This window comes from Schistocerca cancellata, chromosome 1 (assembly GCF_023864275.1).
Source record: "Schistocerca cancellata isolate TAMUIC-IGC-003103 chromosome 1, iqSchCanc2.1, whole genome shotgun sequence".
Lineage (NCBI taxonomy): Eukaryota > Metazoa > Arthropoda > Insecta > Orthoptera > Acrididae > Schistocerca > Schistocerca cancellata.
In genome coordinates, this window is record NC_064626.1 from 1,136,473,818 (window position 1) to 1,136,499,865 (window position 26,048).

General features: G+C 38.6%; 1 protein-coding gene across 8 annotated transcripts in view; it reads right to left on the minus strand.

Annotated features, from left to right (window-relative positions):
- The window catches only part of LOC126092715 (serine/threonine-protein phosphatase 6 regulatory ankyrin repeat subunit A-like), a 423,652-nt gene that overhangs the window by 210,180 nt on the left and 187,424 nt on the right, over positions 1 to 26,048 (minus strand). For all 8 annotated transcript variants that reach the window (XM_049908492.1, XM_049908471.1, XM_049908484.1 and 5 more), the window contains exon 6: positions 5,037 to 5,345. In XM_049908492.1, coding sequence (XP_049764449.1) covers positions 5,037 to 5,345 — 309 coding nt within the window. The remainder of the gene's footprint in view (positions 1 to 5,036; positions 5,346 to 26,048) is intronic.

The following is a 26,048-nucleotide window of genomic DNA, read 5'->3' on the forward strand; positions in this document are numbered from 1 at the left end:
CGACATCATTATCAGGAGAAGCAAAACTGGCATTCTACAGATCATAACATGGAACATCAGATCCCTTAATTGGGCAGGCAGGTTAGAAAATTTAAAAACCGAAATGGATAGGTTGAAGCTACATATTGTGAGAATTAATGAAGTTCGATGGCAGGATGAACAAGACTTCTGGTCAGATGAATACAGGGTTATAAATACAAAATCAAATAGGGGTAATGCAGGAGTTGGCTTAATAATGAATAAAAAAATAGTAGCACAGATAAGCTACTATAAACAGCATAGTGAACACATTATTGTTGCCAAGATAGATATGGAGCCCATGCCTACCACAGTAGTACAAGTTTACATGCCAACTAGCTGCACAAATAATGAAGAGATTGAAGAAATTTATAGTGTGGTAAAAGAAATTATACAGGTAGTGAAGGGGACATAAAGTTAATAGTTATGGGAGACTGGAATTCAATAGTATGAAAACGAAGAGAAGGGAAAGTAGTAGGTGAATATGGATAGGGATAAGGAATGAAAGAGTAAGCTGCCTGGTAGAATATCACACAGAGCATAACCTAAGCATAGCTAACACTTGGTTTAAGAATCATGAAAGAAGGTTACATATGTGGAAAAGGTCTGGACACACTGGAAGGTTTAAGATAGATTATATGATAGTAAGATAGAAATTTAGGAACCAGCTTTTAAATTGTAAGGCATTTCCAGGTGTAGATGTGGACTCCAACCACAATTTATTGGTTATGAACAGTAGATTAAATCTGAAGATACTGCAAAAAGGTATGAATTTAAGGAGATAGGACCTGGATAAACTGAAAGAACCAGAGGTTGTAGAGAGTTTCAGAGAGAGCATTAGGGATGAATTGACAACAACTGAAGGAAGAAATACAACAGAAGAAGTAGCTTTGAGAGATGAATTAATGAAGGCAACACAGAAATCAAGTAGGTAAAGAGACAAGGGCGAGTATAAATCCTTGGGTAACAGAAGATATACTGAATTTAATTCATGAAAGGACAAAACATAAAAATGTAGTAATTGAAGCAGGTGAAAAGGAATACAAACTCCACAAAAATGAGATTGACAGGAAGGGCAAAATGGCTAAGCAGGAATGGCTAGAGGACGAATGCAACAATGTAGAGGCATATATCACTAGGAGTAAGATAGATACTGCTGATAGGAAAATTAATGAGGCCTATGGAGAAAAGAGAACCACCAGTACGAATATCAGGAGCTCAGATGGAAAATCAGTCATAAGCAAAGAAGGGAAACCAGAAAGATGGAAGGAGTATATAGAGGGTCTATGCAAGGGCAATGTACTTGAAGGCAATATTATGGAAATAGAAGAGGATGGAGAAGAAGGTGAAGATGAAATGGGAGATACAATATTGTGTGAAGAATTTGACAGAGCACTGAAAGACCTAAGTAGAAACAAGGCCCCTGGAGTTGACTACATTCCGTTGTTGTTGTTGTTGTTGTTGTGGTCTTCAGTCCTGAGACTGGTTTGATGCAGCTCTCCATGCTACTCTATCCTGTGCAAGCTTTTTCATCTCCCAGTACCTATTGCAGCCTACATACTTTGGAATCTGCTTAGTGTATTCATCTCTTGGTCTCCCTCTTCGATTTTTACCCTCCACGCTGCCCTCCAGTACCAAATTGGTGATCCCTTGATGCCTCAGAACATGTCCTAGCAACCAATCCATTCTTCTAGTCAAGTTTTGCCACAAACTCCTCTTCTCCCCAATGCTATTCAATACCTCCTCATTAGTTATGTGATCTACCCATCTAATCTTCAGCATTCTTCTGTAGCACCACATTTCGAAAGCTTCTATTCTCTTCTTGTCTAAACTATTTATTTTCCATGTTTCACTTCCATATAAGGCTACACACCATACAAACACTTTCAGAAACGACTTCCTGACACTTAAATCTACACTCAATGTTAACAAATTTCTCTTCTTCAGAAATGCTTTCCTTGCCATTGCCAGTCTATATTTTATATCCTCTCTACTTCGACCATCATCAGTTATTTTGCTCCCCAAATAGCAAAACTCCATTACTACTTTAAGTGTCTCATTTCCTAATCTAATTCCCTCAGCATCACCCAATTTAATTCGACAACATTCCATTATCTTTGTTTTGCTTTTGTTGATGTTCATCTTATACCCTCCTTTCAAGACACTGTCCATTCCGTTCAACTGCTCTTCCAAGTCCTTTGCTGTCTCTGACAACATTCCGTTAGAACCACTGTTTCCCTTGCGAGAGTCAGCCATGACAAAACTCTACCATCTGGTGCGCAAGATGCATGAGACAGGCAAAATACCCTCAGACTTCAAGAACAATATAATAACTCCAATTCCAAAGAAAGCAGGTGCTGACATTTGTGTAAACTCTCAGCTTAATAAGTCACAGTTACAAAATAGTTTGGATTCTGTAGAAATGATGGAACACCTGAGACAATACTGACCCTACAACTTATCTTAGAAGATAGATTAACAAAAAGCAAACCTACATTTCTAGCACTTGTAGACAAAGAGAAAGATTTTAACAATGTTGAATGGAATACTCTCTTTCAAATTCTGAAGGTGGAAGGGGTCAAATACAGGGAACAAAAGGCAATTTACAATTTGTACAGAAACCAGATGGCAGTTACAAGAGTTGAAGGGCATGAAAAAGTAAGCAGTGGTTCAGAAGGGAGTGAGATAGGGTTGTAGCCTATCCCTGATGTTATTCAATCTGTATATTGAGCAAGCAGTAAAGGAAACAAAAGAAAAATTTGGAGTAAGTATTAAAATCCATGGAGAAGGAATAAAGACTACAAGGTTGGCTGATGACACTGTAATGCTGTCAGAGACAGCAAAGGACCTGGAAGAGCAGTTGAATGGAATGGAAAGTGTCTTGAAAGAAAGGTATAAGATGAGCATCAACAAAAGCAAAACAAGGATAATGGAATGCAGTCAAATTAAATCTCATGATGCTGAGAGAATTAGTTTAGGAAATGAGACACTTAAAAAGTAGTAAAGGAGTTTTGCTATTTGGGAAACAAAATAACTCATGATGGTCAAAGTAAAGAGGATATAAAATGTAGACTGGCAATGGCAAGGAAAGTATTTCTGAAAAAGAGAAATTTGTTAACACTGAATACAGATTTAAGTATCAGGAAGTCTTTTCTGAAAGTATTTGAATGTAGTGTACACATGTATGGAAGTGAAATGTGGATGATAAACAGTTTAGATAAGGAGAGAATAGAAGCTTTCAGAATGTGGTGCTACAGAAGATTACTGATGATTACATGGGTAGATCACATAACCAATGAGGAGGTATTGAATAGAATTGGGGAGAAGAGGAATTTGTGGAATGAGTTGACTAGAAGAAGGGATCGGTTCGATTACCAGTTTAGTACTGAAGGGAGGTGTGAGGGAGACCAAGAGTTGAATACCCTAAGCAGATTCAGAAGGATGTAGGTTGCAGTACTTACTCACAGATGAAGAAGCTTGTACAGGATAGAGAAGCATGGAGAGCTGCATCAAACCAGTCTCTGGACTGAAGACCACAACAGCAAAACAACAACAATAACATATATTATAGTCACCTTTGTGAAATAATGTATGAAAATGATGTTAAGGCCTGAATACAAAACTACAGATAAATGTACCATATGTTTTCATATATTTGCACTGTAGTCACCTGAGGTACAAAGTTTCTAAGTAACTTACAGACTTGAATACAAATCTAGATACAAATGAATAAAAAACAACTATCAATTTTACCAATTTGGAATTTTATTGTAAAATATAGCCTAATTAATTTGCTTTTGACAATGTTGACTGGAATACTCTCTTTCAAATTCTAAAGGTGGCAGGGGTAAAATACAGAGGGAGCAAAAGGCTATTTACAATTTGTACAGAAACCAGATGGCAGTTATAAGAGTCGAGGGACATGAAAGGGAAACAGCGGTGGGGAAGGGAGTAAGACAGGGTTGTAGCCTCTCCCCGATGTTATTCAATCTGTATATTGAGCAAGCAGTAAAGGAAACAAAAGAAAAATTCAGAGTAGGTATTAAAATCCATGGAGAAGAAATAAAAACTTTGAGGTTCGCCGATGACATTGTAATTCTGTCAGAGACAGCAAAGGACTTAGAAGAGCAGTTGAACGGAATGGATGGTATCTTGAAGGGAGGATATAAGATGAACATCAACAAAAGCAAAACGAGGATAATGGAATGTAGTCTAATTAAGTCGGGTGATGCTGAGGGAATTAGATTAGGAAATGAGACACTTAAAGTAGTAAAGGAGTTTTGGTATTTGGGGAGCAAAATAACTGATGATGGTCGAAGTAGAGAGGATATAAAATGTAGACTGGCAATGGCAAGGAAAGCGTTTCTGAAGAAGAAAAATTTGTTAACATCGAGTATGGATTTAAGTATCAGGAAGTCATTTCTGAAAGTATTTGTATGGAGTGTAGCCATGTATGGAAGTGAAACATGGACGGTAAATAGTTTGGACAAGAAGAGAATAGAAGCTTTCGAAATGTGGTGCTACAGAAGAATGCTGAAGATTAGATGGGTAGATCACATAACTAATGAGGAAGTATTGAATAAGATTGGGGAGAAGAGAAGTTTGTGGCACAACTTGGCCAGAAGAAGGGATCGGTTGGTAGGACATGTTCTGAGGCATCAAGGGATCACCAATTTAGTATTGGAGGGCAGCATGGATGGTAAAAATCGTAGGGGGAGAACAAGCGATGAATACACTAAGCAGATTCTGAAGGATGTAGGTTGCAGTAGGTACTGGGAGATGAAGAAGCTTGCACAGGATAGAGTAGCATGGAGAGCTGCATCAAACCAGTCTCAGGACTGAAGACCACAACAACAACAACAATTAGTTTAAGTTGTCCCGTCCTATACTACAAAGAGTCTCTCTGAACATATATAGTCACATGGGATAAAATAAAAATCAATCAATCACACAAACACTTGTTTTGAAATGTGACACTTGAGGAATAGTGGACATACTAAGAAAAACAAAATACTTACATAAGAACATTGATTCTCTAATGCAATGTACAAAGCTGTCCTTCCTTCTGAATCACGTGATTTGGCATCTGCACCAGCTTCCAGCAAGAGTTGCATTATGGGATACTTGTCCCAATGAAAGCGGAAAGCTGAGAGTGCTCTATGTATTGGTGTCTGTCCTTTCTTATCAACAGAATGTGTGAAATCTTTAAATTTTTTCCATAAGAATTCAAAATTTTCTCTATTGCCAAGTGTTCTGTGAAGTGCAGTCCTTCCAAGCACATCCTTTCTTGAAAGATCAGCTCCAGCACTAAGAAGAAGCTTTATAACCTGCAAAAAGTAGATATATTGATTTAATTTAATTCACACTGCATTAAAAACAAACAAAACAAACAACCACATATAGCACTACTTACAAGAACCTCAAACATCCCTGGTAGCAACTCATAATATACATTTAAAGTCAATGTCAGCCATAGAACATTTTAAAAAACTAGGGTTTATTGCACTAGACAAATAAAAATGTGACACAGGCGGATTTTTAGATCTATCAAAGGCCATTGATATCTATATCTACATTTATACTCTGCAAACAACCATGAGATTCATGGCAGAGAGTACATCCCACCGTACCAGTTATTAGGGTTTCTTCCTGTTCCATTTTCATATGGAATGCAGAAAGATAGATTGAATGTCTCTGTGCATGCAGTAACTATTCTAATCCTCATGATCCCTATGTGAGCAATACATAGGTGGTTGAAGTATATTTCTAGAGTATTCATTTAAAAGTGGTTCTTGAAACTTTATTAATTGACCTTCTCAGGATAGTTTATGCATATCTTCAAGAGTCTGCCAGTTTAGTTCCTTCAGTATCTCTGTGATACTCTCCTATGGATTAAACAAACCTGTGACCATTTGTGATGCTCCTCTCTATAAACATTCAGCATCCCCTGTTAGTCCTATCTGGTATGGGTCCCACACACTTGAGCAATATTCTAGAACTGGTCTCACAAGTGATCTGGAAGCAATCTCCTTTGTAGATTGATTGCACTTCCCCAGTATTCTATCAATAAACTGAAGTCTGCCACCTGCTTTACCCATGATGGAACCTATGTGATCTTTCCATTTCATATCAATACAAAGTGTTACACCCAGTTATTTGTACGAGTTGGCCAATTCCAACAGTGACTCATTCATTTTATAGTCATAGAATGCTAGATTTTTTTTTATTTGGAGAAGTGCAAAATTTTACATTTCTCAACATTTAGATCAAGCTGCCAATCTCTGCTCTACTTTGAAATCTCATCAAGATCTGACTGAATATTTATGCAGCTGCTTTCAGACAGTACTTCATTATAGATAACTGTATCATCTGCAAAAAGCTTGATTTTATTATTAATATTGTCTGCAAGATCATTAATATGCAATATGAATAACAAAGGTCCCAACACACTTCCAAAGGGACACCTGAAGTTACTTCTACATCGACAATGACTCTCCATCAGAGATAACATGTTGTTCCTCCCCACCAAATATTCCTCAATCCAGTCACAAATTTCACATGATACCCCATGTGATTGTACTTTTGACAATAAATGTAGGTGTGGCACTGAGCCTAATGCTTTTTGAAAATCAAGAAACTTTGCATCTTCCTGGTTGTCTTCATCCAAAGCTTTTAGTATGTCATGCAGAAAAGTGAGAGTTGCATTTCACATGATTGATGTTTTCTAAATCCATGCTGGCTGGCATTGAGTAGGTCATTCTGTTCAAAATACCTCACTATGTTTGACAGCAGAATATGTACTAAGAGCCTACAACAAAACTGATGTCAAGGCTATGGATGGTAGTTCTGTGGATCACTTCTTTCATCTTTCTTGTAGACGGGGGTGACGTGCCTTCTTCCAAAAACTGGGCACAGTTTTTGTTTGAGGGAGCTATAATAGATTACAGTTAGAAGAGGTGTTAACTCATCAAAAAATTCAGTGCAGAATCTGACAGAGATCCCATCAGAGTCAGGAGCTTTGTTCACCGCAAAATTCTACTAGGATTTCAAACTACAACACTCGAATTTTTAGCCCTGTTAGATGTTATTTTATTAATGGAAGGACATGCACAATTCAGTGACCAGAAAATTTATGTTAATGTTGTTCTAAAATACAGTATCAATAATTTTAAGTGTAAATATTATGGAGCATATTTAAACACTTGCAAAATAGTAAAAATGTTAAACAATGAAAATTAACATATGTAATTCCATCATAAGGGTAGTTTCTGACAAAACTGTATTTACCTAGTTCTGTTGCTGCAATTAACAGTTTCTTGTCATTAATAACAATATTATTACTGAAGAGTCCTGCTTTGAATTGAGCCCTGATGACCAGAAAACACCTGTCTGGAGACACCTTAGACAGCGGTAAGATACCACCCTGACAGTCATTCACCATACAGCGTGATATCCAGGAGTGACAGCCTGAGATGCCATTTCATTTCACAACAGAACCCCTCTCGTTATCATCTGCGACACCCTTACACCACAGTGGAACATCCACATCTGTATCAATATGGATACTCTGCAAATCAAATTTAAGTGCCTGGCAGGGGATTCATCAAACCATCTTCACAATTCTCTATTGTACCAATCTCGTATAGTGCAGGGACAGAACAAACACCTATATCTTTGCGTACTAGCTCTAATTTCCGTTATTATATCATGGTGATCGATGTAGGTCTGTGTCAACAAAATATTGTCACATTCGGAGGACAAAGTTGGTGATTGGGATTTCGAAAGAAGATTCCGCCACAATGAAGAATGCCTTTGTTTTAATAATGTCCATCCCACATCCTGTATCATTTCAGTGACACTGTATCCCCTGTTTCACAATAATAAAAAATGTGCTGCCCTTCTTTGAACTTTTTCGATGTACTCCAACAATCTTATCTCATAAGGAACCCACACCTTGCAGCAGTATTCTAAATGAGGACGGACAAGCATAGTGTAGGCTGTCTCCTTAGTAGATCTGTTATCTTTTCTAAGTGTCCTGCCAATAAAATGCAGTCTTTGGCAAGCCTTCCCTACAACATCTTCTATGTGCTCCTTCCAGTTTAAGTTGTTCATAATTGTAATTCATAGGTATTTAGTTGAATTAACAGCCTTTAGATTTGCTTAATTTATCATGTAGTCAAAGTTTAATGGGTTCCTTTCAGCACTCATGTGGATGACCTTACACTTTTCATTATTTATGGTCAATTGCCAATTTTTGCATGTTACAGACATCTTTTCTAAAGGGTTTTGAAATTTGTTTTGCTCTTCTCATGTGCTTGTTAGTCAATAAATGACAGCATCATCTGCAAAAAACCTAAGACAGCTGCTCAGATTGTCTCCCAAATCATTTATATAGGTAAAGAACAGCAATGGGCCTATAACACTACCTTGGGGAATTTCAGAAATCACTCCTGTTTCACTCTATGACTTTTCATCAATTACTACAAACTGTGATCTCTCTCACAGGAAATCACGAATCCAGTCACATAACTGAGACTATATTCCATAAGAATGCAATTTCACTGCAAGCTGCTTGTATGATACAGTGTCAAAAGCCTTCCAGAAATAAATAAATATAGAATCAATCAGATATCCCTTATCAACAACACTCAACACCTCACGTGAGTAAAGAGCTAGTTGTATTTCACAAGAACAATGTTTTCTAAATCCATGTTGACTGAGTGTCAATAGACCATTTACTTCAAGGTAATTCATAATGTTCAAACCCAATATAGGTTCCAAAATCCTACTGAATATCGACATTAATGATGTGGGCCTGTAATTTAGAGGATTACTCCTATACCTTTCTTGAATATTGATGTGACCTGTGGATCTTGCAGTGAACAAACAGTTGTATATGATTGTTAAGTATGGAACTATTTCATCAGCATACTCTGAAAGGAACCTAACTGGTATACAGTTGCGTCTGTCTTGGCCAGCTGTTGCTGCCTGACTCATCAATGGTGTTCTACAATCGATTCCATTCCCTTCATGGCAACTCACCCTAGGCTTACATTCCTTAAAGTTAACACCCACCCAAACATGGCAAGAGTTTCAATTGGTTGTCTTTGTGCTTGTCAAACCCTATCTTGGCTAGCAAGGTCGCTGGACATCTCCCCAATTGAGAACATTTGGAGCATTATGGGCAGGGCCCTCCAAACAGCTTGGAATTTTGATGATGTAACACACCAAATGGACAGAATCTGGCATGATATCCTTAGAAGGACATCCTAAATTCAGTCAATCAATATTATCCCCAATAACTGCTTGCATACGGGCCAGAGGTGGGCCAACATGTTACTGACTTATTCAATTTGTGAAGCTCATTCTCTTGAATAAATCCTCCAATTTTCAGGAAACGGTAATCATCTGTTTGTCTGTACATGTAGCTAATATTGACTGATTTCCATCCGATTCAGATAAATGCTTCATCACGAATCTTTTATAAACATATAGTGCATGTTGAAAAGTGCTGTATACTTTTCTGGATGGTGGCTAATGAGATATTCACAAAATAAAGATCATTTGTTCACTTCCATGTGTTCAACGTACAGGTATTGTTATTCCTTTCAAATCAGTTCATGTTGCCTCTCATAAATGTTGTAAGTGAATAGATACAATCCAAGTTCTAATAGTGATACCCATCTCATTGCAAGATAGCTGACCTTAGCATAGGCAGATAATGTAATATTTTTCTTTAGGAAGAGAAGACCCTACAGAGCTTGACATTTTATTTTTATAGCTTTCTGGTAATCTTTCTATATCTAATCATAACGTTTTGTTGGGGTGACATGAAGAGTGACTATACTTTTCAGATACATAGGCCTATATGAGCTTTAAGAAATTGCATAGTATATAGCTAGGATGATTCTATCCTGTCCCAAAAATAGCCTTTCTGTCTAAAAGCTTGTCGCCTCAAAATAGTGCTCCACATGAAATCAGTGGACGAAAGTAAGCAAAATAAACAGGCTTCACTGCTGCTGACTGAATAGTGTGACAATTTTAAATATAATTCCTTTATTTTGCAGCATATTGTGATTGTAAATGAGGAAAAAAGTGCAAGTTAAGGTTAAAAATAGTTAGAAGGTTAAAAAGGACCAAGAAGATCCTCCAGCTTAGAGATAGTCTTGGGAACATAGTATTTTTAAGCCAAGTGCATGGACTCAAATGGACTCAATAATGCTACCTCTGGGATTGGGGGGGAGGGGGGGGAGGGGGGGGGGGGGGAGACTCAGCAGCAGTAGTTACAAGCTGGACCCTCACCTCAACTGCACAACTGACAAGGGCAATGGCGATGCTCAACAGACTGGAGCACTGGAGCACAGTCTGTAGCAATCGTGTATGAGTGTTATAGATGCATCACTCCTTGTACAATCGCAACACAAATGATGTGGTCTAAGTCAGAATGTTTCTGAAGTCCCAGGCCAAGAAACTAAATGGGTACCAAATTCTTTCAGCACTGTGCTTCAGTAACAGACACACAACATAGAGGTTTTAACAATGTAAAGCAGCCAATAGCAAGGGTTTTGAACCCCCTTGTGAAATCCGAGAGAGTACTAATAAGACTAAAAAATTAACTAGAGCATTATTGCAAATTGTGTCTATTTCTGTATTTGTTTCATCCTGATCAATGCTGATCAGTGACACCTTGAGTTGCTGGTATACGGCTTTGTTTGTTCCCCCAGTTCCCAACAAGAATAAGAGGACAACAGAGATTGCTCATTTATTTCTGAAACACAACTATCTTTCATGGAATAGATACAGGTGCTGTACTAAATGGCTTGTCTGACTCCAATGATGAAATTACTGTAATACATCATCTCCAACAACTATAGGAAAGGAAAAGAAAATTTACAAGAAAACTGCATAAACAACAATGCTGTATTGTTTCATATTATTGAAACTCCTCCTCCACTATTTAATTTATGGAACACAATGTGTAAATGAATTCATGAATAAATTCACAAATACTGATATTCTACCAAAGAAATTTTTCAGTAGTTACAGGCGGTCTTATCAGCTGTTACTGATGTTACTGTAGACTGGAAACATCTGTAATACAGTGTGGCACTGATGAGGTCGACACCAGCATCAATATGCATTTTTCTTTGAACTCTGAGCATTGTCTTTGGACTCTCAGCATTATCTTTGGGTGGTTCCGCCACGTTCAGCTCTTTGTGAGCCTTGCATTTTTTTAGGTGAATAAATGAACTACTGCTAAATGGGTGTTGTTTGGTGTAACCAACCCGAACATTCACCTCACTGGTGACCCCGAGTTGTAACGTCTTCCATTTTCGTCATTTTACTGTGCCTGCAAACTCCGCGTCAGTTATTTTCGCATGTATTACATCGACACAGCATTCGAACAATGACTTCGGCCCAAGACCGGAATTGTGATCGACATGCATCATGTTGCGGGTGATGTATACCTGCCAGGACTGCAACACGATGCCTCTCACTCGATGATTCCACCGATTTCGTTGGACGTTTTTGAGCCTGCAACAATAAGTGAGGTTAGGAGTGCGCATGAGTCTGGCTATCAAACGCCTTTGTTCCCGCCACATGTGCCCTCCCTCATTGACTGTGCAGTTACCTCTCACGGATCTCCATGCAGTGCAGGACCAATGCCGATTTCTGCAAATGCTTCATCGGACAACCTACTGCTGCCAGGACAACGATTTGTCACCCCACAATCCGTGCAGTACCATGCGGATATCCACCACATGGCTGGAACTGCTACGTTCACAGGTCTACCTCCTCAGCATCCGACCACACCTGCGTCTGCCTCGGTTCAGCATCAGCACATACCTTCCTACTTCGATACCTTGGCCTGGAACAGGAACAATAACTTGTTATCTGTGCCTGACCTCCACCTCCGTCCCACTGCAACACCTCAGTGTTTTGTGCCACGACATTCACCTTATCTGCACACCGTTTTGAGTGGAGTGACTATGAACAGTGAACATTCGCACATTCTGTCCCACGTTCGACACCATTTCCCACACTGTGCTTCTGGATAGCCTGCATCTCCGCAGCCTCCCTGCAACACAGGTGGCCCCGGCTCTGATCATATGTCGAGCTTTCCGCGGAATAACACATGTTCTCAAACTTTAAACTTTTTCTCACCTGTCGCCCTGCACCAGCTCCAGTCAAGCTTCTTAGCACATCTCGGTGCCTCATCCACATCGGTCTTCCGCGATGCGTCAATCTGAACACACCCGCAATGTGTTGAGCTTCCGCAACCGCAATCAACACATTACGGTGTCTCATCCACATCGACCTTCCGCGTCGCGACAGATTGCACTTAACCACAACATGTCACCTTCACGCTTCCACCCAAACAGCCATCGTTGCCACATCCCATGGAGGCACACTCTCCTGGAATACTACAGCAACAACAGCTCAATTCAGACAGTGCCCTGACGAACTCAACTCTATTTATAGCCTATTGCTCCCTGTATTTTACCATTTCTACCTTCAGAATTTCAAAGACACTGTTCCAGCAAACAACATCAAAAGCTTTCTTTAAGTTTAAAAATGCTATAAACATAGGTTTGCCTTTCCTTACCACCTTCTAAGATATGTTGTAGGGTTTCACTGAAATCCAAACTGATTTTCCCTGAGGTTGGCTTCTACCAAGCTTTCCACTCTTCTGTAAAGAAGTATTTTCCAGCAGTGTCTCATTAAAATGATAGTTTGGTAATTTTCACAGCTGAGATCTACTGCTTTCTTTGGAACTTTTCGTGCAGTCTGAGGGTATTTTGCATGTCTCATAATTCTTGCACACCAGGCAGAAGAGCTTTGTCATGGCTCTGGAACTCCCAAGGCTATCAGTAGTTCTAATGGAATGTTGTCTACTCCTTGGTCTTGTTTTGACTTAGATTCTTCATTACTCTATCAAATTTTTCTCACACTATCATATTTCCCATCTCACCTCCATATGTGCCCTCTTCCATTTCTACAACATTGCCGTCAAGTTCATCTCTTTGAACGGAGCCTCTATAAACTCCTCCTGCCTTCCAGCTTTTGCTTCTTTACTTAGTACTGATTTTCCATCTGAGCTCTTGATATTCATAGAGCTACTTCACTTTTCTCCAAGGAGGTAAATCAAGTTAACCTTTTAAAGTTTGATGAAGTGTCAAGTGAAACTGTTCAAATTTTGACTCAGCAGCTTTTGGACAACATAAAAAAATACAAACTTGAAGAAAAGTTGGTCCGTTATACTACTATTAGCATTCTCAGTAATTTTGGTGGTGTGAAGAGAAAAGGGAATGAAAATGTGTTGAGAAAAGTTCAAAGTGTAGATAGACTTATTTTAAGAATTGGTTGTTCAGCCTATATTGTACATGAACCATTTCTGAAAAAAGTGATATCTAACAAAAAATACAAGTCAATAACTAAAGTTTAACATTTCAATAAACTTGCAAGACTTTTAAGTAATTTCAAAAATTATGTCCTGTATTGGACCGAAAAAAATGTGGTAGTTTATCTTGGGTTGGATGCACAAAAATACGGTAAGCCTAATTTTTGTTAAACTGCACCAGAATTCCACTCATGGTATTTAAGTTTTCATCCAATGGTAGTTTAGATGTCAGTTCAGTAAAAGATTGTCTTCTTCTGCTGATATGGTCGAAGGTTGTGTATTGATAATAAACGGTGTTTTAATCAACCATTCCTTTTGATATTTAATCTGCTTTTCAGTTGAAAAATAGTGATTAAAAGCTTCACTGAGATGATTTTTTGTAGCTAAATAATTTCAATAGAATTCCCTAATAATGGAAAATCTGTGATGGAACAACAACAATATGAATTAGAACAATTTTGCTACTCACCACATAAAACAGGCTTTGAATAGCAGACAGGTACATTTAAAAGTAGATTGTAGGATATTATTAAGCTATCAGACTAAGACATTAGTCAGAAGTAGACACTCACACACACACACACACACACTCACACACATACACACACACACACACACACATACACGTGTGACATCTACCCTAATTCATACCATCAACAGAAATCTCTCATATTTTGACCACAACCTCATCTAAAAGCCTTTTGTTGTCAGGAAGCAATCACTCACTGGAGCATGTACCAAAATGCTTCTTAGGCCACTCGAAGCAGTCCGCTTCTATTAAATAACTGACCATTCAGTTTGAAACTGTCTTTTAGAAAGAAATCACACAACTTATTCCTCAGCTCAAGAATGTGGTGTAATATATTTCCTTGAGATAATCATCAGAAGTCAGTAAGTAAAAGAAGAGATGTATGCACATTTCCTGTTTCCTCACTTAGTATTTTGAGTAAATTATTATTTAATGCCTGAGATTTTATGAAGTTAATGTTTTTAGTGATCTGTCAAGAGCATTCTTATGACTAAGTCAACTTTTAATGTTAAAAAGCATAATATGGCTCAAATTTATGTTGATAAAAATGGAGTTATATTGTTGAATATAATAGAAGGAAACACTCGCGAGTGTGTGTGTGTGTGTGTGTGTGCAAGTGTATACCCGTCCTTTTTTCCCCCTAAGGTAAGTCTTTCCGCTCCCGGAATTGGAATGACTCCTTATCCTCTCCCTTAAAACCCACATCCTTTCATCTTTCCCTCTCCTTCCCTCTTTCCTGACGAAGCAGCTGTTGGTTGCGAAAGCTAGAATTTTGTGTGTATGTTTGTGTTTGTTTGTGTGTCTATCGACGTGCCAGCGCTTTCGTTTGGTAAGTCACATCATCTTTCTTTTTAGATATATGAGTTATATTGTTGATTTGATTTGATTTATTTCATGTTCCATAGGTCCAACTGTGTTGGGTTTACAAAAACATGGAATGAGTCAGTTTTTTTACAAATACAATATGATAATCTTATAGCATATACAGACATTTTAGTACATAATTATATAAAAATTTATACAGTGAAATCTTTGAGCAGCAATACAGTAAAAAGGAAATACATTAAAGCACTACAGAAAACAGTTACAGAGCACACACAGATACAGAGCTCAAGTTAAATAACATTCTTAGTGGTATTATGTCAACTTGTATTATATAATATTAAAATTATTCAATCTATATACAATCATCTAGACTGTAAAAAGCTTTTTCTAGCAGAAATATTTTTAGTGCTTTCTTAAACTTACTCTTTTTATGAATCTCTGTCTTTATTTCAGGAGGAAGAGCACTGAAGAGTTTTGTTCCAGTGTAGTGGACACCCTTTTGCGCCAAGCTCAAATTTCTATGCTCACTGTGTATGTCCATCTTCCTCCATTTGTTACGCTCATGGTAATTACTGTTTGGTTGAAATATCTCTATATTTTTACAAAGAAAACACATGAGATAGAAAATATATTGGCATGTAGTTGTGTATATTTTAAGTTTTCGAAAGCTATTTCTACACGAGTCTCTTGGGCACAATCCACATATAATTCTTAATGCTCGCTTCTGTGCAATGGGCACTTCCCTTGCTAATGGCTGGCTGCCCCAAAAAATAATTCCGTATTCAATGAGTGAGTGAAAATATCCATAGTATGCCACTTTTGCAGTGTTAGGTTCAACACACATAGTGACAACCCGTAAAGCATACGTAGCAGAGCTGAGCCTCTTCAAGAGATCTAAAATATGTGAAGAACAGTTCATTTTCTTGTCAATGTGCACTCCAAGAAATTTTTGTTGCTTCCATTCTTTCTATTGGCTGATTACCGCATGTCACACTTATCTCTCTCTCTTTTTCTGTTTTTGTACAGAACTAAATAAAGCTGGCCTTACTGGAATTTAATGAGAGACCATTCACCTTAAACCAATTAACCACATCTGAGAGTATGTGATTAATGAGTTCCTCAAGATTACTGTCTGTTCTACAGCTCATAAAAACTGTGGTATCATCAGCAAATAATGTAAATTTACATGGCAGGCTTGTACATGATGGTAGATCATTTATAAAAGTCAGCAATAATAGTGGCCCAAGAATTGAGCCTTGAGGCACTCCACATGTAATGGAACTCCATTCAGAATGTGAGGAAACATCACGTAATCCACCTGAGCTATTCAAGACAACATTTTGTTTTCTGTCTTGGAGGTACGACTGTGGCCAATTGCCTGCAACACCACTTATTCCTGCTAATTTTGCTTTTTGCAAGAGAATCTGGTGATCAACACAGTCAAATGTTTTGGATAAATCACAGGAGACACCAAGTGCTAGGATTTTTTCATTAAGGGTTTCTAGGACTTCATTTGCAAGTGCATAGACTGCATCTTCTGTTGAACGGCACTTTTGAAAGCCAAATTGACTCTTGCTGAGAACATCATTCTTCATGAGATAATCAGTAATTCTTACATGTATTAGCTTTTCTCAAATTTTGGAGAAAGCTGTCAGCAAAGAGATAGGTCAATAGTTAATTAGTCAGCTTTATCGCCCTTTTTGTACATGGGCTTCACAAAGGCATACCTAAGTCTGCTGGGAACAACACCTTTCTGAAGGGAAGCTTACCTACGATCACGCCCTCACCGCCGGGCCCTTCTCCGGTACCTTTGACCTCTCCCCCATCGCCTGCCTTGCCCTGTCGAGGTTTCTCACGCCCCCCCCCCATCTTGAACGTGCCCTCGCTCAAGGTGTTTGTGCCTGTCCCCCAGACATAATCCACGACAACTCTATAATACTATGCAATGGCACACTGTTTGTCATGTGTTTCCCTTCATCCGGTGCTCATGACACAACCTCCGCCATTCCCCTGCACCTGGTGAAATGTGTTCCCCTCTTGCCCGACATTGACCTGGACATGCTTCCTGTGTTCGCCACGCCCACCGGAGACATCATCATCATTGCTCCGTTCCTCCCGCAAACTGCCGGCCTACCTGTCACCACATGACCAGCACGCCCAGTATGACGCCCGGTGCGCATCAAAGACTTCCAGGTTTGGTGGCCAGACCTTCCTTCATGACATCTATCCACACAGCTCCCAGACGACGCTGTCGAGCTGACCGTGGTCCAGCTCCCGCGGACCACGCGGACCACCCCTGACAACACGATAGTCACCCCCCCCCACCGCCATCTCAGGAGTACACCGTACTGCGGAGAGGGGGGGGGGGGGCTATGTGGCACCAATGAGGTTGGCACCAGTATCGATCGGAGCATCATCTTTGAACTAAGCAAAACATTATCTTTGTGTAGTTCCGCAATTCAGTTCTTTGGAAGACTTACTTGTGTAAAGTTGTGAATAAATGAACTCCTGATTATAAGGTGTTGTTTGGTGTATCTCACCCGAGCATTCACCTCAAGTTTATTAAAAATCTCAGCCACAGTTTTGGGGTTATTTACTATGGTACATTCATAACAGGCAATGGCAATGGAATTATCATTTTGGATTATGAGAAGCTTCTACTATTTGTGTTAGACTGTCACTGTTTAAGTGTTAGCTTTGCGAAATTAGTTTTGTGTGTCATCAAATAGTTCATATGTGGCTATTTTGTTTCAAACAAGATCAGCATTGATTCACTAGCCTTCAGACCATGAACAACTAGAGCGTTCATCACAGACACACTAATTTAAAATTACCGTTGAATCACCAGCTTTTTGAATTTAATACTAAAAAGGAAAAACACTTCCTAGTGTTTTGCGGAACACCAATGGAAAATTCAGTAAATGTTGCTTTTGGAATATACTAAAATTGCTTCATGAAGGTATGGGGAAGGAAAAGGAAAGTTATTTCACAGTAGAAACCATGTCCACAGAATTAATACAGAGCAACAATGGGTTATATTCTTACTTTCTGGCAGAAAAGTGTGTACACATCCACTGATATATACTTGAAAAGCATCATGCATGTAACAAGTAGTGTGTAGAAACTTATTTTATTTATTGTCATCAGTTCAACACTGACTACTGTAAATGATGTAGCTGACAGTTGCACAGTTGCATTTCACAGTTCTTTACTTTCACTGTTCACAACACCCCCCCCCCCCCCCGCCCCCCCAGTGTTACACAGTTATCTGGCCAGTTCACTATTGGTCAATGATACTTTTGTGGTGTAGAGCCATGGTGAAGAACAGCTCGTTGACTTCCTAAGACACTTGAACAGCCTCCATGTCAACATAACATTTACCATGGAAGTAGAAAAGGACAAGAAACTGCCATTTCTAGATGTGCTGGTCACAAGGGATGGCGAAAACCTGGGACACAGTGTGTATTGAAAACCGACACACAAGGACCGATACCTGCACAAACTGTCAAACCACCACCCGAGCCAGAAAAGAGGCATGATTAGTAGGCTCGTAACAAGAGCAGGACGAATATGTGAGCCGCAACACCTCAAACGAGAAATGCAACACCTGGAAACTGTTCTGAGGAGCAATGGGTACTCCACAAATTATATTAGAAGTGTAACAGGGCAAAACACTCGGCGAAGTAAGGAACCAGAAAAAGAAATGTCGGGTATGGCCTTTCTGCCATACATTCCCAGAGTGACGGACAGAATCGGCTGTATATTGCACAAACATGGCGTAAAGACGATTTTCAAACTGACAAGGAAGATCAAAGAGTGTCTTAGATCAGCAAACAAGAAAAGAGACCCACTTGCAATGTCGGGAATATACCGTATACCATGCACATGTGGAAAAGTCTATGTTGGAATGACTGGACGATCAATTAACACCAGGATCAGAGAGCATAAGTGACATTGCAGGTTGGGGCAGCTGGAGGAATCGGCCGTGGCAGAGCACACACTGAATGAGACTGACCACGTCATAAAATTTGCCAACACGGAGTTTCTGGCTGTAGAGAAGCACTATCATACGCGCTTGTTCAGAGAAGCTGTAGAAATACAAAAACGCGAACAGTTTCAACAAGAAAGAGGAAAGTCTTAAGATAAACGGATCCTGGCTTCCCGTTCTGCGAGAACCATACCAGAAATGACTGTGGAGAAGCCCTCGGATGTTGGTGTGTCAGGTACATATAGTCTGCAGCTGCGATCTCGGCTCCAGTTCACCACCGGCAATGGAGGGTGAAGCTTTGACAATGCCAGCCACTCGTGCTGGTGAAACGTCAGAAAAATCGTTAGATGAACGTCGGCTGAAGACCCCGAGACAGAATCCAATAGGCAGTTTGTCAACAAGTGGCCACAAAAGCCTTAAAAATCTTGTAATAATTACAAATATTTGGAAGAAGAACTATTAGGACTTTTAAAGTATTTATTTGGCTTTATTCAAAAACATATTAGCAAAGCCAGCCCTTAATTAATTCAAAAATAATTACCAGGTTTGTCAAAAGTATTGTTTGTATAACTATATCTGTTAACTTCATTATTTAAACAAATAATTTGGCCTAACCTTTGTGGTAGAAAAAACTACTTAAAAAGGAGTTTTTTGATGTATTCAGTTAATTGAATGCGTTAAGTTCTAATTGTAATTTCTGTAACTTAAACATCGAATAATGTACAGTTTCTGTGCCTGTTATTGTGAGGATATATAAACGACAGATTTTTGGTCGCAAGACAGTCAGTCCCCAGCCAATTTTCAGACAGGAAGTATGTATGAACACTGCATCAACTTAACAGTGGAATTAGTGTAACACAAATAGGTCGTGTGTTGGATCAAGTAATGACAATTCAAGTTATTCAAGAAATAGCATCACATGTACCTTATCATTCTGTAAGAACTGTGAACTGTGTGGTTAGGCTTTTTTTACTGTTCATAGATGTTCTAATGCAAACTATTGTAGCAGTATGCTGATGTCTGCCTGCAACCTATTAATGATGCTTATCAACATTTACAAATAGTGAAATGGCCATATAACTGTGTAATATTGGGGGGTTGTGAACAGTGAAAGCAAAGAACTGTGAAACACAACTGTGCAGCTGTTGGCTACACCATTTACAGTAGTCAGTGCTGAACTTCCACCCCCCATTTTTAAGCCAGTATAATAATGCAGAATATCAACCCAAAGGGCTATTGAACAAGGAATAAAGCAAGCAAATGTCACACTCTTTCATTCCTTTCCCATTCACAGCTGCCATCCATATTCACCTAATATTTTTCCTTTTATTCCTTTTCCTAATATCAATTTCCATCATAATTCAGTTTTTGTCTCCCCTAACTATCTCAATAATTTCTTGTATCACATCACACATTTCTTCAATCTCTTCATCATCTGCAGAGGTTGTTGGCATACGAAATTCTCTTACTTTGGTAGTTGTGGGCTTCATGTCTACCATGGCTATGATAATGCATTCACTGTCCTGTTCATAGTAGCTCCCTATATTCCTATTTTCTTATTCATTATTAAACCAACTCCCACATTACCCATACTTGACTTTGTATTTATGACACTGTCTTCACCTTTGTATTTGACCTGCATTGAACTTCACTAATTTCCACTTCATCTACCAGTAACCTATCAACTTCTCTTTTTAAATTTTCTAACCTACCTGTCCAATTAATGGCTAACATTCCATGTGACAATCTATAGAATGCCAGTTTTGTTTCTGCTGCTGCTGATGATATCATCTTGAGTAGTCCCAATACAGATACTCAAATGGGTGAGTATTTTACCTGTGGAATATTTTACCAGAGAGGACAATGTTATCATTTAACCATACAGTAGAGTTGAAGTCTATTCACTGAGAGCTGGGACGAAACATAAACAGTGTCACGTGAGCAACTACACTCGTTTCCAGAGAAAGTATTCGGTGTTCACGTGATACGTAGGGGTGTGGAAAATCCTTGGCGCGTGCTTTGCAGCTGGTGGCGTTTGGCTGGCTGCCGAGCTGTCACAGTGGACTGTGAGAAACCTGGGCAACAATGTACAAAAAAAATTTAACAATAATGTTAAAATAATGTTAAACTGAGTTCATTCTGTCGAGGCAGATTTAATTTCATTCAGGTTGCTAACAAAACGCTCCATTCAAACACAATTAATTGTTAATTTTAATAACAATACCAGTAATAATAATGATAAAGGATTAAGCATGGTTCTCTCTGTTGAACTTGAACTGTTTTCATTGAGGTTTATAACAAACCGCTCCTCTCTCTCCTCTATAATGCAGTCTAATTTCCACATTTGAGTTTCCACTTTTTCTACGACATGGAGGACGCACTTGTTCAAATCCTCTGCAGTTACTGTTCTTCTGCTTCTTCTAGCAGTACATTAACTTCTGGCATTTTGTATGTTTTGTTTTTTGCTGCAACATAGCCTTTGATTCTGGCCCACACTAACTCGATGGCGTTTAATTCACAGTGATGCGGAGGAATTCTGAGAACAGATTTCCCTGCACTCTTCGCCATTTCATCTATTGCATATTTGTTGTGCGCTGTTCTGTGATTTTTAACTATATCTTAAAGTTCTTTCTTCAACATACCATCTTCGAAATTGATGTTTTTAGATTTTAGCCACTCTGATATTTCATGCTTATTGGAATTCGCATTGGGAACTTTTCTTTTCTCTGATAATGGTATGGAGCATCATCAAGAACAATAACTGCATTTTCCTGAAGCCAAGGAAGAACATCTTCAAACCACTTCTCGAAGGTTTTGATGCACATCTCCTCATGATGATCTCCACTTTTCTTGGATTTTAAAGTCCACAAACATCCTTCAATGAACCCTGCTTTGCCAGCTGGTGTGGCCATGCGGTTCTAGGCACTTCAGTCTGGTACCGCGTGATCGCTACAGTCGCAGGTTTGAATCCTGCCTTGGGCATGGATGTGTGTGATGTCATTACGTTCGTTAGGTTTAAGTAGTTCAACATTCTAGGGGACTGATGACCTCAGATGTTAAGTCCAATAGTGCTCAGAGCCATTTGAACCATTTTTGAACCCTGCTTTGCTGCCAATGTGTGTAATAATCAGACGTTTCCCTTTACCTGATGGGCCCCTGCTTCCGATGGATAATCTAGACAGAAAGGCTTGTTTTGAGGAATTTATGGTGTCATCTACCCAGATGTAGCTTCGGGTATGTCCTGCGTTCACCCACGTCTCGTCCAAATAGTAAATGGGTCTGCCTTCATCTCTCAACAGTTTAATGGTTCGAAGATAACGCCGCCTCCATAAAATTTTGTCATCCCTGTCTATTAGCATGCTATCGCGCCCACACCAGACATATTTGAAATTCATTTATCTCAATAACTTATAAAATGTAGTTCTCCGAAAATTGCCCAGCTCTGCACCTATGTTCACGACTATAAGCACTTTGTCAATTGTTGGCAATTTGTTACGAAAAAAAAAATTCATGTGCTTTCCTTCGTATCGCATTTCTATCAAAGTCATCAACACTTTCAGAAAGTTTCTGTCATAATTTTCCTTTCTTGAGAGACTTCAAAAAGTGTGTGGCCTTGTACTCACTTATCACATGATACACTGAAGAATGTCCGACACCTGTAGCTGCAGCTGTTTTCGAAACAATGTCACTCATCGACTGCTCTGGATGTAACAGTTCCATTTTATACACATTAAGCACCATGTGCTTCTAAGAAGAACTTAACGATTTCTTCTTTGCTCGCTTCTTTGGTGGACTCAGAACTGACACATTGACCTCACTCGCTGAATCCGTGGATGACATAATGAGGACAGCTGCATGTGATGCTAATGAAATAAGTGAATATATAAAATAAGAAACCATGCGATGCTATTGGATGCGCACATAAACAGTGACTGCTCAGTGTGACTGCAAACACATATACTTACTCCAATAATCAACAACTCGTCTTTCGAGCAGCTTTACAGACGAACTTAAGACATCCTAAAATCGCCACTGTACAGCACCTACTAACGAGCTCACACCTGCAATTGAGACAGCCACACTGACTGAGCGCCGCGCCTGTGAACCGCACAATGCATCGCTCATAAAGGACAAACGGTTGCACCAATCACATTCAAAGAAACTACAAAATTAAATTCAAACCTTTCAGAAACTTTTCTCGCTTATACCCCCAGCAAAAAAATTTAAAGGGGAAAAGTTTGTCACTTACTATATTTTGGATGACGATTTGGTAAAAGTTCTGCATCAAACATGAGATTTTAATTTATTACTTCACTATTACTGACTCTATTGGGCAGAAAATTTGCAGACGTCATCAACATATAGTACTGAAGGCAATTATAAAATTATTTTGCTGTGTGACACACAGTTTAGGAGATATGGTGTGATAAATATAGAGTAACGTGAAAAAACAACTTTTCCTGATAGCTTAGATATTTCTCTTTTTCAGTGGCAATAAATTTTAATGTAATGTAAAAAAAAGGTGTCAGAAGATAGTTCTCAGATCACTTTATCATATTCAGGTGCCAAATTATAAAAAAAACCTGACTTTCATTTATTAATTTCTGACGCCCCTGTCTCATACACCCCTCAACAGCAGCACTGTGGTCACGCGCCTTGCCGTGTTTACAGTATGTTTCTTGTTTTGGTGAATGGAGTATATAGGCTCTTGGGAAAAATTACAGCTGTAGTTTCACCCTGCTTTCAGCTGTTCACATTACCAGCACAGCAAGGGCATTTTGGTTGATGTCACAAGGCCAGATCAGTCAATCATCCAGACTATCATCCCTGCAAATACTGAAAAGGCTGCTGCTCCTCTTCAGGGACCATACATTTATTTAGTCTCTCAATAGATACCTCTCCATTGTGATTGTACCTGTGGTATGGCAATCTGTGTTGCTGAGGCATGCATGTCACCCCACTGATGACAAGGTCCATGGTTCACTGGGTGGAGGCAGTAACACATAGTGTCTGAGAAATAGTAAGCAAATTAAAATTAAGTACCTATTCCTACAATTAATTTTTAAGTAATATTTATCATTATTAGAGTGGTAATTTGTGTGCTGAGAAACGAAAGATGTTGTATTCACTGATAAGGCAAGGCACATGATGTGACCCTCAGAAGAATTATGTGGACGTAGTAAATGACTAGGAAATCTTATTAACTAGAGTGTAAAATGGCATCTATGAAATTCAAAAATGTGGTCCAGTGGTGTGGGATTTAATTCCATATTTTGGAATCAGACCACTAGTTTTAGTCAATGGAAAAAATAAATGCGGGTGTTTATAAAAAGATTTTGTATAATAGCAGACTTCAATTTCCGAGGCAACCATTTGGAAATTAGATATTTTTTCTGTCAGCACAATAACCCTATTGTCCAAGAAACTTTATTTTAATTCAATTTTATTTTGATTCAAAGAAAACCAGGGTGACTTGTGCAAACAAGCTGCTCAAAGCCTGAACTGGAAACTCATCAAAGAATCTGTCTGGACACACTCGAGCATCATTTGCATGGTAAATTTCTCCTAAAACCTGACTACAATTATTCATCATGCTTCAGAAACAGTGGAAATAAATTCTGCCTGCAGTGTACTCAAGTGTAGCCTTACTGAAGTTAAGACGGCAACAAATAAAATGAGATTCTACACACTACTCATTAGATTTCAAATACATGACAGTGGATGTGTACACACTTTTGTCCTAGAATGTAAGAAAATAACCCATTGTTGCTTTGTATTAATTCTGTGGACATGGTTTCTACTGTAAAATGACTTTCTCTTTCCTTCCCCTTACCTAGATGAAGCAATTTTAATATATTCGAAAAGGAACATTTACTGAATTTTCCGTCGGTGCTTCACAGAAAACTAGGAAGTGTTTTTCCTTTTTAATAATAAATTCTCAAAGTTTGTGATTCAGCAGTAATTTTAAATTTTAAATTAGAGTGTCTGTGATGTACACTCTAGTTGTTCCTGGTTTGAAAACTAGTGAGTCAATACTGACCTTGTTTGAAACAAAATAGCCACAAATGATGACATACTTTCACAAAGCTAACACTTAAACAGTGACAGTCTAACACAAATAGCAAATAGCAGATCATGTGTGTCAGACATTACTGTGCAATATCCTACAATACTGATTATATTTCCTGACACCTGTTCTGTGTGTGTGCACAACCAAATGGCAAAAAAAGAGAAGATAGTTCACATAGAGCTCTGGGGCAGGAGAGGCAGAATGTACCAAAAACAGCATTCACTAGTTTCAAAAATATACAATTCCTAAAATGAAGTACTTCTTCATACTGATTGGTGTATCTTCAATACAAGTCAGCTAGTCAACTTACACTTAATGAAATTATCACCACACCATTTATTAATTTGTGTTCTATGGAACCCTGGGGCACTGTGGAAAGCACTGAAGGGTTCCACAAAACTTAAAAGCCATTCTTTCTTAATATTACAGAAGTAAATTTAAAAAAATGCACATGTCCATGAAATTAAAAAATAGAATAACAATCAACTCTCACTTTCACTTACTAAGTTGGACACTCTGTATGAATGCAACACCAAATGTAAATAAGGCTGTATTTATCAGTGACAATATTGTAACTTTGCAGAGGAGAAATTCAACAATGAGGGAATGACTACATAAGGCTTGATTGTAGCATGTCCTTCAAATCATCACAGTTGTCTGTCTCACAGTGCACCCATATCCAATAACATAAGTCTGTTTTCTATCATCAGAAATTTGAGCCACATTATGCTTTGTAACATTAAAAGTCGACATAGTCATAAGAAAGCTTTTGACAGATCACAAAACCATTAATTTCATAAAATCTATGCCACTAAATAATAATTTATTCAAAATAATAAGTAAGGAAGTGAGAAGTGTACATACATATCTTATTTTACATACTGACTTCTGATTGTTATCTTGAGGAAAGATATTACACCACATTCCTGAGCTGAGGGACAAGCTGTGTGATTTCTTTCTAAAAGACAGTTTCAAACTGAATGGTCAGTTAAGCAGACTGCTTCAAATTGCCTAAGAGACATTTTGGTACATGCTCCAATGAGTGATTGCTTCCCAACAATAAAAGGCTTTTAGGAGAGATCGCGGTCGAAGTAGGAGAGATTTCTATCAATAGTATGAAGTAGGATAGATGTCACACAAACACACACACATACACACACACACACACACACACACACACACACACACACACACACACACACACACACAGAGAGAG